This window comes from Chiloscyllium punctatum, chromosome 16, assembly GCF_047496795.1.
Source record: "Chiloscyllium punctatum isolate Juve2018m chromosome 16, sChiPun1.3, whole genome shotgun sequence".
NCBI lineage: Eukaryota > Metazoa > Chordata > Chondrichthyes > Orectolobiformes > Hemiscylliidae > Chiloscyllium > Chiloscyllium punctatum.
This window is the reverse complement of record NC_092754.1, coordinates 21,162,615-21,177,886: the sequence shown is the minus strand read 5'-3', so window position 1 is coordinate 21,177,886 and position 15,272 is coordinate 21,162,615. Positions and strand designations below refer to the sequence as shown.

General features: G+C 41.1%; 1 protein-coding gene across 3 annotated transcripts in view; it reads left to right on the top strand.

Moving 5' to 3' along the window:
* clcn6 (chloride channel 6) overlaps nucleotides 1-15,272 on the top strand; it is a 216,841-nt gene that overhangs the window by 46,761 nt on the left and 154,808 nt on the right. For all 3 annotated transcript variants that reach the window (XR_011962701.1, XM_072586435.1, XM_072586434.1), the window contains exons 15-18: nucleotides 5,329-5,482; nucleotides 6,881-7,040; nucleotides 7,420-7,526; nucleotides 8,093-8,279. Coding sequence is in view for 2 of the 3 variants with exons in the window: in XM_072586435.1 (XP_072442536.1) it covers nucleotides 5,329-5,482; nucleotides 6,881-7,040; nucleotides 7,420-7,526; nucleotides 8,093-8,279 (608 nt within the window). In the remaining variant the exon portion in view is untranslated. The remainder of the gene's footprint in view (nucleotides 1-5,328; nucleotides 5,483-6,880; nucleotides 7,041-7,419; nucleotides 7,527-8,092; nucleotides 8,280-15,272) is intronic.

Here is a 15,272-nt window from a genome sequence, read left to right as displayed (position 1 = left end):
TAGGCAAAGTCTTTTCCCTGGGGTCAGGGAGTCCAGAACTAGAGGGCATAGGTTTAGGGTGAGAGGAGAAAGATATAAAAGAGACCTAAGGGGCAACTTTTTCACGCAGAGGGTGGTATGGGTATGGAATGAGCTGCCAGAGGAAGTGGAGGAGACTGATACAATTGCAACATTTAAGAGACATTTGGATGGGTATATGAATAGGAAGGCTTTGGAGGGATATGGGCCGGGTGCTGGCAGGTGGGACTAGATTGGGTTGGAATGTCTGGTCGGCATGGACGGGTTGGACCGAAGGATCTGTTTCCATGCTGTACATCTCTATGACTCTATGATTTATTTGAGCAGCTTGTGGTACAGCTCACTAGGGAACAGGCGATTCTGGATTTGGTGATTGCAAGATTGCAAGAGGTTTTTTAGATATCTTAAAAGGTAAGAGAGGGAAGCTGGACTGCTGGAGAAGTAGTAATTCATAACAAAGAAATGGCAGAGGAGTTGGATAGATACTTTGCATCAGTTTTCACAGAGGATGACACCTACAGCTTACCAGAACTTCAAGACAGTCAAGGGACAGTGGTGAGTGTAGTGGCTATCACGAAGATGAAAGGTCTGAAGGTGACTAAACTGTCCAGACCAGATGGACTGAACCCCAGAGTTCTGAAAGGTGTTTGCCGTTTGTACAAATGATTTAGATGAGATTATAAAAAGCATGGTTAGTAAGTTTGTGGACGACACCAAAGTCATAACAGAAAGTGAAGAAGGTTTTCTAAGGTTACAAAGGGATCTTGATCAAATGGGTCAATGGGCTGAAAAATGGCAGATGGAGTTCAATCTGGATAAATGGGGCAGCACGGTGGCTCAGTGGTTCGCACTGTTATCTCCCAACGCCAGGCACTGGTTCAATTCCAGCCTCGGGCGATTGCCTATGTGGAGTTTGCACATACTCCCTGTGTCTATGTGGGTTTCCTCCAGGTGCTTCAGTTTCCTCCCATAGTCCAAAGATGTGCAGGTTAGGTGAATTGGCTGTGCTAAATAGCCCATAGTGTTCAGGAATGTGTAGTTTAGGTGCATTAGTTCAGGGATAAATATAAGGGAGGAGAATGGTCTGTGTGGGTCACTCTTCAGTGGGTCGATGTGGACTTGCTGGGCTGAAGAGACTGTTTCCATACTGTAGGGATTCTGTTCTATTCTATAAAATGTGAGGTATTGTGTTTTGGTACAACAAATAAAGGTAGGGCTTATACAGTTAATAGGCAGGGCCTTAGATGGTTTTGTAGTCGGAGGGATCAAAGGATGCAGGCACATAATTATTTGAATTTTGTGTCACATATAGACAGGGTGATTAAAAAGGCATTTAGCACGCTTGCCTTCATTTCTCAGTCCTTTGAGTGCAGGATTTGGGAAGTCATGTTGAGGTTGTACAGGACATTGGTGAGGCTTTTTCTGGAGTACTGTGTCCAGTTCTGGTCACCCAGTTGTAGGAAGGAAATTATCAAGGTGGAGAGGATTCAAGAGATGTACTATGGTGTTGCCGAGTGTGGAAGGCTTGAGGTATAAAGAAAGGCTGGTTAGGCTGGGACTTCTTTCACTGGAACATAGGAGATTGAGAGGTGACCTAAAAGAAGTTTATAAAAAATGAGAGTAAAGATAGAGTTGATGGTAGTTAGCCTTTCCCTAGGATGGAGAATTTCAAGACTAGGAGACACATTTTTGAGGTAAGAAGAGAGAGATTTAATCAAGATGAAAGGCCAATGTTTTACACAGTGATTTGTGTGTGGACTGAACTTACTGAGGCAGTGGTGGATGCAGGTAATCTTACAACATTTAAAAGACATTTGGATATGTTCATTAATTGGGAAAGTTTGGAGGGATATGGGCCTGGAGAAGGCATGTAGCCACAGTTTAAGTTGGGATTATATTCGGCATGGACTGGTTGGACTGAAGGGACTGTTCCTGTGCGGTATGACTCTTAAGATAGCTGAGGAAATTGTAGAGGCATTGGTGGTGATCTTTATGCATTCACTGGAGTCAGGGAGGGTCCTAGGTAAGGAAAATATAACACCTCTATTTAAGAATGGAAGGAGGCAGAAGGCAGAAAGCTATAGACTGGTTAACTGACCTTGATTGTTGGTAAGATTTCAGAGTCCATTATTAAGGATGAGATTGCTGAATGTTTGGCGGTGCATGGTAAAATAGGGCTGCGTCAACAAGGCTTTGTCAAGGTCATGCCTGACAAATCTGTTAGAATTCTTTGAGGAAGTAATGAACAGGTTAGTGCAAGGATATTCAGTGGATGTGATCTAATTGGATTTCCAGAAGGCCTTTGACAATGTGCCACACAGGAGGCTGCTAAATAAGATAAGAGCCTGTGGTGTTAGGGACAAGATACTGGCATCGATAGGCGATTGGCAACTGGTAGAAGGCAGAGATGAGGATAAAGGGTCTTTTTCAGGATGACATCCAGTAACTAGTGGAGTTCCACAGGTGTCAGAGTTTGGACTATTCATGTTATGTATGTTAATGATTTGGATGAAGGAACTGAGGGCTTTGTTGCTAAGTTTACAGATGATGCAAATAAATGTTGAAGCAGGGAAGCTGCAGAAGGACTTGGATAGGCTGGAGAGTGGGCAAACAATTGGAGATAGAATGCAGTGTGGGAAAGTGTGAGGTTATGCACTTTAGGAGGAAGAATAGAGGTTTAGTCCAGTTTCTGAACAGAGAAAGGTTTCAGAAATTTGAAGTACAAAAGGACTTGTCCTAGTTCAGGATTCTTTTAAGGTTAATTAACACATAGGCGCAGTTGGTAGTTAGGAAGGCAAATGCAGTGTTAGTGTTCATTTCAAGAAGGCTAGAATACAAGAGCAGAAATGTATGACTGAGGTTTTATAGGCTCTGATCAGACTGCATTTGGAATATTGTGAGCAGTTTGGGTTCTGTATCTAAGGAAGGATGTGATGGCACTGGAGGAGGTCTAGAAGAGGTTTACAAGAATGAACCTGGTGATAAATGGCTGGTCATATGAGGGGTGGTTGAGGACTCTGTGTCTCTTACTTGATTGAGTTTAGAAGGATGAGGGGGATCTGATTGAAACTTACAGAATACTGATAGGCCTGGATAGAGTGGATGTGGCAAAGGTATTTCCATTCATTGGACAGACTCAGTGAAGGGATGGATGTTCAGAACTAAGAAAAGGAGAAATTTCTTCAGTCAGAAGATGGTTAATCTGTGGAAATCATTGTTTCAGAGGACTGTGGAGACCAAATCATTGAGTGTACATAAGACAGAGATAGATAAGTTCTTGATTATTAACTGGACCAAAGGTAACAGCTAGCAGGCAGGAGAATGAGGTTGAGAAACCTATCAGCCATGACTGAACGGGGGGAGCTGATTCACTGGATCGAATGGCCTAATTCTGTTCCTGTGTCTTAAGGTTTTATTGGCTTGATAATCTAGTTAAGAAAGTGGCCTTAGAAATAGTGGATGCATTCATTGGTAGTCATCCTTCAAGATTCTGGAACGGTTCCTATGGGGGTTAGTTAATATAACCCCACTATTTAAAAAGGAAGGTGGAGAGCAAACAGAATTATAGACCAGTTAGCCTGACATCAGTGGTGGGGAAAATGCTAGAGTCCATAAAAAGATAACCGGTCAGTAGGAAATCAGATTGGACAGAGTCAGCATGGATTTATGAAAGGGAAATGAGGCTTGACAAATCTACTGGAATATTTCAAGGATCAACTAGTAGAGTTGATAGGGGTGAGCCAGTGGATATGATTTTCTTCGACTTTTGTAGGGCTTTCAACAGGATTCCACAAATGAGATTGGCATGTAAAATTAAAGTGCGTGGGATTGGGAGTAGTGTATTGACATGGATAGCAAATTGATTGGCAGATAGGAGACAGTAGGAATAAACAAATTTTTTTTAATGCAGTGCAATGACTAATTAGATATCCCAGGGATCAGTGCTTGGACCCAAGGTATTCACAATTGGTATTAATTATGTAGATGGGGGAACTAAATACAGTATCTCCCAAGATTACAGATGATGCAGTTGAATGGAAGGGTGAACTCTGAGGAGGGTGCAGAGATGGCTCAATGCGATTTAGAAAATTTGAGAAAGAGAGGAAATGCATCAAGTATGTGGATAAATGTGAGGTTATCCAGTTTGGTAGCAAATTGGAAAGTAAGATTATTATCTGAATACAATAGGTTGGGAAAGGGGAAGATGCAACAAGACCCTGGGTGTCCTTGTGCACCACTGTCAAAGGAAGCATGGTGTGCAACAGCTGGTGAAGAAGGCAAATGTTATATTGGTCTTCATAGTGTGATGATTAAGGTACATGAGCAGGGATATCATTGCAAGGGCCTTGCTGAGACCACAGATGGAATATTATGTGCAATTTTGTCTTGTTATGAGGACAGATGTTCTGGCTATGGAGGAAGTGTAACAAAGGTTTACTGGACTGGTGCGTGAAGAGAGACTGGATTGGTTAAGACTGTACACAGTGGGGTTTAGAAGAAGGAGGGGGAATCTCTTGGAAGCCTATATAATTCTAGCAGGAATAGACAGGAAAAATTCAGGAAAGATGTTCCTGCTTACTGAGTGTCCTGATCCAAGGACCCTGATTTAGGGATATGGGGTGAGCTCTTTCATGCTTCAATGAGGAGAAATTCCTTCACTCCGAGAATGATGAGCCCATGAGCCAAACCATTGAATGTTTTCAAGAAGGAGTTAGATCTTGTTCTTGAGGCTAAAGAGATCAAGGGTTATGAGGAGAAAGCGGTATCAAGTTTCTGAGTTCCATGATCAGCCCTGGTTATACTGAATGGCAGAGGAGGCCTGAGAGGCAGACGGCCTACTACTGCTGTTTTCAGTTTCAATGACTGAAGTTCCATAGTGTGGAAATGTCCATCGTTTTCTTTCACCCCGCCCCACCTCCAAAGCTTCTGAGGCTGCGAGTTAATTAAAAGTTTGAGATTAGTGATTTTTTTTGGCAGATGTATTAAATTTTCCGGAACCAATGCAGATAGATGGAGTTAAGATACACATGGCTCATGACATAAGTGAATGAAAAATGGGATTCTCAGAGCTAAATTGCTGGATTCATGAATTTGGTCTGTCACGAATTATGAGAACAGATTCTGAGATTTTGGGCAATATAGCCGATTGAAATTGGTATAATAGTCTAAGTTGGTTAAGTATGTTTGATCTACAACAGAGGCAGGTCAGCCTGCCTTTCTCAAGGCATAGTGATTGTGATTTTGGCAAAACTATTGCGTCTGCTGAAGGATTTCATTGTTCGTGCTGTTTTACTGTTCTTGTCTCTCCAGGAACCTTCAGTCCAGTCACTCTGAGCATTTTCTTTGTTCTTTATTTTCTTCTGGCTTGTTGGACGTATGGTGTGTCCGTCCCCAGTGGGCTTTTCGTGCCCTCGCTTCTTTGCGGAGCTGCTTATGGTCGACTTGTAGCGAATGTTCTGAAAACGTGAGTGATGCAAGAATAAATTTTGTGCAATGGGCTTCCAAACCAGTTGGAACGCAAGTGATAGCTATTGGTTTGTGAAATTGTGGTTACAGTCACCCTAGAGTGCATTAACGTTTGGAGATAGTCAAACGTTGAATGATTTTACTGAAAGTATTAATTTGCAAGAAGCACAAGGATTTTGCTACACAAGGATCAAGTAAAGCAAACCCTACTAATAAACAGAGTCCTAGGTAATTGCTTCCACTTTACGTCAAAAAATGCAACCAGTAGATATTTTAGACTGAATTCCTCAACCCACACTTACCTTCTCCACTATGATTCATCCCTTCTCCAAGAAAACTTTGACAATTTATCAGATTCTTGATGGTTATCCACTTTTTTTGCAGCTACAAACTTTTGTCACCTTACTGTAAGGTCTGTAAGTTTTGAACTTGAGCCAGGTTTCTATAGCTCTTTTCTCCTGGTTTTCAGCTGCTTTACAGCTCCTGACACAATTTCTTTCTCTCTGCCTTCTTCAAGGTACCTTATCGTTTTCAATATGAGAGCTCGAGTGTGGATTTCTTCCTCTAGCTCTAAATTGGCAAATCTGCCAGCCTCTTCCTTCATGAGCTCTATCTCCAAATTAAATGTAAATTCCCACCTACATTCTGTTCCTTGATAAAACTAGTGATCTCTTTGCTTAAGGTGCAGGACTGGTTCATGTTAACTTGATTTGTGTCCTTGAATCAGTGAGCTGCAAGTGACACTAGGCTAGGGCAACCTGCTTGTGGTAATCCTGTGTTTATCATAAGCCTGTAATTTGTACCTAAAATTGGCTTCTTGTATCCCCTTCTCCATTGGAATGGGAAACACTGAAGTCCTGTTTTCAGTTAGGAATTTTAATGAGCTATCTCTGACCACAATGATCTTACATCTTAAAAACACTGGGTCACTTTTAAATGCAACAGTTTACAAATTTAATACTCTTAACATCTTATGGACTTAAAGAGACTTAAAAGTCTTATGATTGCAGGCATGGCAACAGCTGAGATTGACCTCAAATATAAATATTGACACCTTGAGTCTTCTGTTTGCTCCTTAATAATTATTACCCCGCTTTTATAAACTCCAGGACAGATCAAATCCCTCTTATTTACTCTAAATTTAAGGACACAATCCCATTGCAAACCATAACCCTCTTAAAAATCAAAAGCTAAAGTCCTGAAATACATGAATTATGAAACCAGATATTCATAAAATTAAAATTCCAACAAAGCATCCACCAAAGTGTGATGTTCTATGTTTCAATCTGGGGAATGGGAGGTGTAGAGAATGGAGGCTATTGAGATAATAGAATGGGGTTGCACGGGCACTGTGGATAGTGAGCATTTTTAGTGTATTTTTCTGTTCTTTTCTCAGGTTTATTGGAATGACGCACATTTACTCTGGGACCTTTGCTTTGGTTGGGGCAGCTGCATTCCTTGGTGGGGTGGTCCGAATGACCATTAGTCTCACAGTCATTCTCATTGAATCAACTAACGAAATCACATATGGATTGCCAATCATGGTCACACTGATGGTATGACACTTCCTACCTACAAGTGCATGGATGTGCAAATATATTCACATAGGAATCAATATCTGCTGATAAACATAGAGTCCCAGTGTAAATAATTCTCAGAATAAACAGCAATCTAGGATGAGGTAAAAGTGTACTAACCCAGGGTTAAGTTAGAGTTATATGTAAGTTTGTGCCCTCCTGTTTGAAAGTGTTCTTCCTGAGATTTGCAAGAGAGTAGAATACCGAGAGCTAACATTTCAGTGTTCAGGAAAGTATTTCACAGCTCCATGACGAGCATGATAAAATCGCTTTAAATATGTGATATTAAATGCCTCATATTGTTGCCTTGGATGCATTTTATCAGCAACTTCCATGTCCCTCATCCTCTCTCTTCCAGATTGCAAAATGGACTGGTGATTTCTTTAATAAAGGGATCTATGATTTGCATGTTGATCTCCGTGGTGTACCCTTACTTGAGTGGGAGACTGAGGCTGAAATGGATAAGTAGGTGTTTATTACTGTGAGCATACATAGCTGTTCTGTCTATTTCTCTGGTAATTGTTCACTATTACCAATGAATCATTTGATTAAATTTAACTTAAAATTAACTTTTTTATGATGTATGTTTGAGAGAGACATGGCAACACTGTCTGGCAATGTCCAGAGCTTGCTCCTCTCTGACACAAACTCCTTCATCTTTACTGAATCCCTCCAGTCTGTCCTTTTATTGCAGTTAATTACTTCTGTACTGAAATGGTTTGATAATTAGAATGTCAAAATGTTCAGAAATGCAGAAACATAGACTTGGCAACAGTTATTAAGACTCTTCTCCAATTTTTATTGAGGCACAAGGGGTTTGATAGTTTGTAGTTAGATGTCTGGGTTTTTGATTTATCAGGGTCTTCCCTCTTTAGGTCAGAAACAATGTTCCACAATTCACTCGAGGCAAAGTCTTATTGTTGAGGCTTTGCATCAGCTCCAAGCTGGGCAGTTGGTGAGGTCAAGGGGCAAATATTGTAAAATGACTTTTAGAGCATAATACATTTCATTCACTTTATGATCAATCTTAGACTGACAGCCAGTGATATTATGGAGCCAAATCTAACCTACGTCTATCCTCACACCCGGATTCAATCACTGGTCAGTATTCTGCGCACCACAGCACACCATGCATATCCTGTGGTCACGGAGAACAGAGGGAACGAGAAGGAATTCATGAAGGGAAATATCCTCATCAGCAACAACATTAAGTTTAAGGTAAAGCTGTGCCAGTGTGTTATCAATGCTGCAGAACCAGACAAGTACAAGGTGATACCATTGGAAGCACAATCCTGTCAATTAATCAGACTTGAGAGTAAATTTGAGGCAATGACAAGGGCACCTCTGGACATGTGTGGTGGCAATGGGAAGATGAAGTTGATGCTGATATGGGGAGAGAACCATGTTGGCTATTTAGATTTGTTCTTGTGAAGAACTTACAGGCAAAATGGGTCAAACCACTACTTTGTGCGTGAAATAATTAAAATGAAAAATTAACTTACATTACACAGCAGAGAATCATAGAATTTTACAGCAGGGAAGGAGGCCATTAGATCCATCATGTTTGTACTGGCCCCTGAAAGAGCTACCTAGCTAGTCTCCAGCCCGATCTCTGTAGCCCTCTAAGTTCATCGCTTTCAACTATACATACACAGCTTTCCTTTTAATTTCCCATGAAGCTTGTCTCCACCACTCCCCAGGCAGCACATTGCAAATCCTAACAACTGAGTAAAGATGTTTCTCCTCATCTCACTCTTAACTGTCTTGCTGATAATCTTGAAGTTGTGACCCCTTGTTACATATCAAATAGTGGAAACAGAATATCCATCTTTAACCAATCAGAATTGTTCATAATTTTGAACACCTCAAGAAGATCAACTCTTAATCTTCTCTTTCAAGGAGAACAAGCTCAATTTCTCTAATCTTTCCATGTATCTAAAGTCAAACATGCTTCCTGTAATAAGGTGCCCAGCATTGAACATAATACTCAAAATATGGTCTCACCAATCATTTGTAGAGGTGCAGCATCACTTCCTTACTTTTATACTCTTTCACAATGTTATGCCTCACTGGGGTAATGCACTAGAAATCAAGCTCTGCTGTTCCTGGAGTTGTCACAAAAGTTAAAATGAATTTATGAATGTATGCAAAATTCCCTAATTAACTGATGTTTTAGACCCAGGTTGAGAGAAAACACAGTCCAGGTTTATGTGCTAAACAAAACTTACAATTTATTTCAAATAGATTCTAGCTGCAAGTATACAATTATGAGCCATCAAGATATGTTCATATGGCATATAACTACACTAGTTGAAGCTATGACTCCTTATGAAACTTTCCCATACACAGACAGAGAGACACAAATGAAGCTTGGTGTTATGAATGGAGGGAAAGACGAGAAAGGCAATCCAGTGGTCCCTGATCACAGGGTTAGTGGAGCTAATCCCTTGGAAGAGGGGAAAAAATTCTGGCTACTCCTTTTCTGAGGTACTTTAGGTGTTGGAGGTGATTTCCTCGAATTCCAGGGGCAGCAATTACTGTTTTATATGCTGTCGCATTGTTTTGGAAATTTGGAGAAAAAAAAGTCAAAACAATAGCAGTTTTAAAAGGGAGAAGGACAGACAAAGGAAGCACATGGTGAGGTCAGTGCAGGAGAGAGAAAAACCCACATTGCTAACTGACAGAGTTAGCAGTTACTGCCTTTGCTGTTGAATTCATGTATCAATGACATCAGAGTATGTCTGGGAATATTAAAACAACTGTGAAATTCACAACTGATCTTGGAAAAACCTGTTTGGGAGAGGTCACAGCATAAAAACAGATAAGTGGATTTTAAGCCTGGCCTTAAAAAAGTCTGCAGTTGTGAGTAGATTGGGTTCTTTCTTGATTACATGTTTTATTGAGCTATATCTCTTGATTAAACTTAAAATATAAGCCATAAGTATTCATTTAACCTGGAGCAGTGTTTTGTAGAGGAACAATTTTCTGGGTCAGTAGATTGAAAGAAGCAAAAATGGTCTTTAGTAGAGTGATATGCTCTTGTCGGATATAGGAGTTTAAGGAGAGTTTACGGGTTACTGAGGATTATATCTGCAACAAATGCAGTTGGTTGCGAATCATATCAGATTGAATTGATCGGTTGGAGAGGCAGTTAGAAGCAATGAGGAATTTACAAGAGCACGGGCATGTGATGGATGGCAGTTAAAGGAAGGGGGGAAAGCCTCAGATACAGTCTCATAGATAAGTTAACTCCAGGAAAGGTAAGAGAGGTAGGTAAGTAGTGTGGAAGTCTTCTGTGGCTATCCCCATTTCTAACAAGTATGCTGTTTTGGAAAATGTAGGGGGTGATGGATTCTCAGGGGAATGTAACACGAACAGCCAGGTTTCTGATATTGAGGAGACGTGCTATAATGTAATGAGAGGGACATCAGGTTCCAAGCGATCAATTGTGTTCGGGGACTCTCTTGTTCCGAGGTACAGACAGACATTTCTGTGGCCAGCAGCAAAAAATCAGAATGGTGTGTTGCTTTCCTGGTGCCAGGATCAAGGATGTCTGAGAAGGTGCAGAATGTTCTCAAGGGGAGAGGGGCCAGCAGGAGGTCATTGTACACATTGGAACCAACAACATAGGAAGGGGAAAGCTTGAGATTCTGAAGGGAGATAACAGAGAGTTAGGTAGGAACTTAAAAAGGATGTTGTCGAGAATAGTAATATCTGGATTATTCCTGGTGCTACAAGCTAGCTAGGGCAAGAATAGGAGGATAGAGCTGATGAATGCATGGCTGAGGAGCTGGTGTATGGGAGAAGGATTCATATTTTTGGATCATTGGATACTCTTTTGGGATAGACGTGACCTGTACAAGAAGAACGGATTGCACCTAAATTGGAAAGGGACTAATATACTGGCAGAGAAATTTGCTAGAACTTCTCAGGAGGATTTAAACTAGTAAGGTTGGGGTGGTGGGGAGCGGTTTGAGACCGAGGGAGATAGTGAGGAAAGAGATCAATTTGAGACTGGTACAGTTGAGAACAAAGGCGGGTCAAACAGTCAGGGCTGGCAGGGACAAAGTAGCGAACAAGGTAGGACGGATAATTAAACTGCATTTATTTCAATGCAAGCGGCTGAACAAGGAAGGCAGATGAACTCAGGGCATGATTAGGAACATGGGACTGGGATATCATAGCAATTACAGAAACATGGTGGACAGTTTAATGTTCCAAGATACAAATGCTACAGAAAGGACAGAAAGGGGGGCAAGAGAGGAAGGGGAGTGGCATTTTTGATAAGGGATAGCATTACAGCTGTACTGAGGGAGGATATTCCCAGAAATTCATCCGGGGAAGTTATTTGGGTGGAACTGAGAAATAAGAAAGGGATGATCACCTCATTGGGATTGTATTATAGACCCCTAATAGTCAGAGGGAAATTGAGAAACAGATCTGTGAGGAGGTCTCTGTTGTCTGTAAGAATAATAGGATGGTTATGGTTGAGGATTTTAACTTTCCAAACATAGACTGGGACTGCCATAGTGTTAAGGGTTTAAATGGAGAGGAATTTGTTAAGAGTGTACAAGAAAATGTTCTGATTCAGCATGTGGATGTACCTACTAGAGAAGGTGCAAAACTTGACCTACTCTTGGGAAATAAGGTAAGGCAGGTGACTGAGGTGTCTTTGGGAGAGCAATTTGGGGCCAGCGACCATAATTCTATTAGTTTTAAAATAGTGATGGAAAAGGATAGACCAAATCTAAAAGTTGAAGTTTTAAATTGGAGGAAGGCCAATTTTGGTGGTATTAGGCAAAAACTTTCAAAAGCTGACTGAGTGCAGATGTTCGCACGTAAAGGGACGGCTGGGAAATGGGAAGCCTTCAGTAATGGGTTAACGAGAGTCCAGAGAAAGTATATTTCTGTTAGGGTGAGAGGAAAGGCTGGTAGGGAATGCTGGATGACTAAAGAAATTGAGGGTTTGGTTAAGAAAAAGAAGGAAGCATATGTCAGGTAATGACAGGATAGATCGAGTGAATCCTTGGAAGAGTATAAAGGCAGTTGAAGTATACTTAAGAGAGAAATCAGGAGGGTAAAAAGGGGGCATGAGATAGCTTTGGCAAATACAATTAAGGAGAATCCAAAGGGTTTTTACAAATACAATAAGGACAAAAGGGTAACTAGGGAGAGAATAGGGTCCCTCAAAGCTCAGCAAGGCGGCCTTTGTGTGGAGCCACAGGAGATGGGAGAGATACTAAACAAGTATTTTGCATCAGTATTTACTGTGGAAAAGGACATGGAAGATATAGAATGTAGGAAAATAGATGGTGACATCTTGAAAAATGTCCATATTACAGAGGAGGAAGTGCTGGATGTCTTGAAATGCATAAAAGTGGATAAATTCCCAGGACCTGATCAGTGTACGCTAGAACTCTGTGGGAAGCTAGAGAAGTGATTGCTGGGCCTCTTCCTGAGATATTTGTATCATTGATAGTCACAGGTGAGGTGCCGGAAGACTGGAGGGTGGCTAATGTGGTGCCACTGTTTAAGAAGGGCGGTAAGGACAAGCCAGGGAACTATAGACTAGTGAGCCCTGACGTCAGTGGTGGGCAAGTTGTTGGAGAGAATCCTGAGGGACAGGATATACATGTATTTGAAAGATAAGGACTGATATGAGATAGTCAACACGGCTTTGTGGACGGGAAGTCATATCTCGCAAACTTGATTGAGTTTTTTGTAGAATTAACAAAGAGGATTAATTAGGGCCGAGCATTAAGTGTGATCTATATGGACTTCAGTAAGGCGTTTGACAAGGTTCCCCTTGGCAGAAGGTCGAAAACAGAGGGTGGTGGTGGAGGGTTGTTTTTCAGATTGGAGACCTGTGACCAGTGGAGTGCCACAAAGATCGGTGCTGGGTCCACTACTTTTCATCATTTATACAAATGATTTGGATGTGAGCAAAAGAGGTATAGTTAGTTTGCAGACGACACCAAAATTGGAGGTGTAGTGGACAGCGAAGAACGTTACCTCAGATTACAACGGGATCTTGATCAGATGGGCCAATGGGTTGAGAAGTGGCAGATGGAGTTTAATTTAGATAACATGTGCATTGCCACTTCTCAACCCATTGGCATGTTGCATTTTGGGAAAGTAAATCTTAACAGGATTTCTACACTTAATGGTAAGGTCCTAGGGAGTGTTGCTGAACAAAGAGAACTTGGAGTGCAGGTTCATAGCTCCTTAAAAGTGGAGTCGCAGGTAGATAGGATAGTGAAGAAGGCGTTTGGTATGCTGTCCTTTATTGGTCAGAGTATTGAGTACAGGAGTTGGGAGGGCATGTTGCGGCTGTACAGGACATTGGTTGGGCCACTGTTGGAATATTGCGTGCAATTCTGGTCTCCCGTCTATTGGAAAGATGTTGTGAAGCTTGAAAGGATTTAGAAAAGATTTACAAGGATGTTGCCAGGGTTGGTGGATTTGAACTATAGGGAGAGGTTGACTAGGCTTAGGGCTGTTTTCCCTAGTGCGTCAGAGGCTGAGGGGTGACCTTATAGAGGTTTATAAAATCATGAAGGGCATGGATAGGGTAAATAAACGAAGTCTTGTCCCTGGTGTCGGGGAGTCCAAAACTAGAGGGCATAGATTAGGGTGAGAGGGGAAAGATATAAAAGAGACCTAAGGGGCAAATTTCCATTCAGAGGGTGGTATGAGTATGGAATGAGTTGCCAGAGGAAGTGGTGGAGGCTGGTACAATTGCAACATTTAAGAGACATTTGGATGGGTATATGAATAGGAAAGGTTTGGAGGGATATGGGCCGGGTGCTGGCAGGCGTAGGACTGAAGGGTCTGTTCCCGTGCTGTACATCTCTATGACCGCATAAGTGGTCGTGGGTTTGGAAGGTGCTGTCTAAGGATCTTTGAATTTGTAAAATGCTTTTGCCTCATTGGTTAAAAGCCAGTGCTTACTGATGAGAGGAACCAAACTTGGCTTTTTCACGCACGAGATTTTTTTTCACAGGAAAGAATAGCACCTTTCTCTTCGAAGGTCTGGCTACTGACTGAACATTCATGCTTATGAGTACCTGGGAGCCAGGCACTTAGTTGTTGTAATTGAAAACTAGTCACCAATTCCACAAAGCTGTCAGCAACTTGTTAATGACTGAATCTTTCCTTGTACAGACTTTGTCTGCAGCTCAACTGCAGTAAACCTCCTCACTGCTTGAACAAATAACAGTGCAGAGAACTTGTGATGCTTTAAAAAAGTGCAGTAATCCTTCCACAGTCCTTTATTTTTCAAATAGTTCTTTTCCCATTTCAATCCACAATCAAAAATACAGCAAAATAACAAGATATTGTCTTTACAACATATCAGACATTTTACAAACATTGAAATACTTTGTACACACTCTTGTAATGTAGAAAACATAGCAAACATTTTAAGTACAGCTAAGATCCAGGCAGTTAATTGCCACATTATCTATTTTTATGTTAGTAGTTTGGTATAAATATTTATTCCAAATGACTTCTCATTAGTCACAAGATACAAAGTAACTGGTTGGACTGCACTAATGCAGAAGGGACCAACTACTGGGTCGCAGTCAGATACTGATAGCAAATGCCAAGTTACTGGACTGCCAGGATAAAACTCATGTGGTCTTTTTCACTATCCTGTACTTCACATTCTCTGTAATGGTGGCAACAGCCACCAGAGTGCGCCTGTGATCTAATCTGATCAAGCTTTCTAACCCTGCCCAATAATGAAATTCACGTATAAGTATTGCAGTGCACACTCAGGCAGTTCTTTGCACATCTAACCCCATTATGGTCATTTTTTCCAATAATATATTTATTATTTTGCTTTCTGTGGTATTTTAGTTAAATGATCATGACTTGAAATTATCAACTTTGGAGTTTTATAATGGCTAACATTCAGTTTTTTAAAGTCCTTATCATAGAAGCTATCAGCTTTTGTACCTTTTCTCTCTCTGCAGTGAGTGTTGATATCCCCCTCCCTTGAAAGATGCCTCTCTATGTTTGGAATTTAATTGAACCTTCAATAATGTGCTCCAGAAATGGGCACTGAATTCCATGCAATTGCTTTGTAGCTGGAATTGCCTCTCAATCAATAAGCTTTCACTTTCGTTATATCAAATGATCAATGAACACAAGGAGCATGATAAAATATGGCTAATTATTTGTGGATTTGTATTTATCCATTAATGGCTG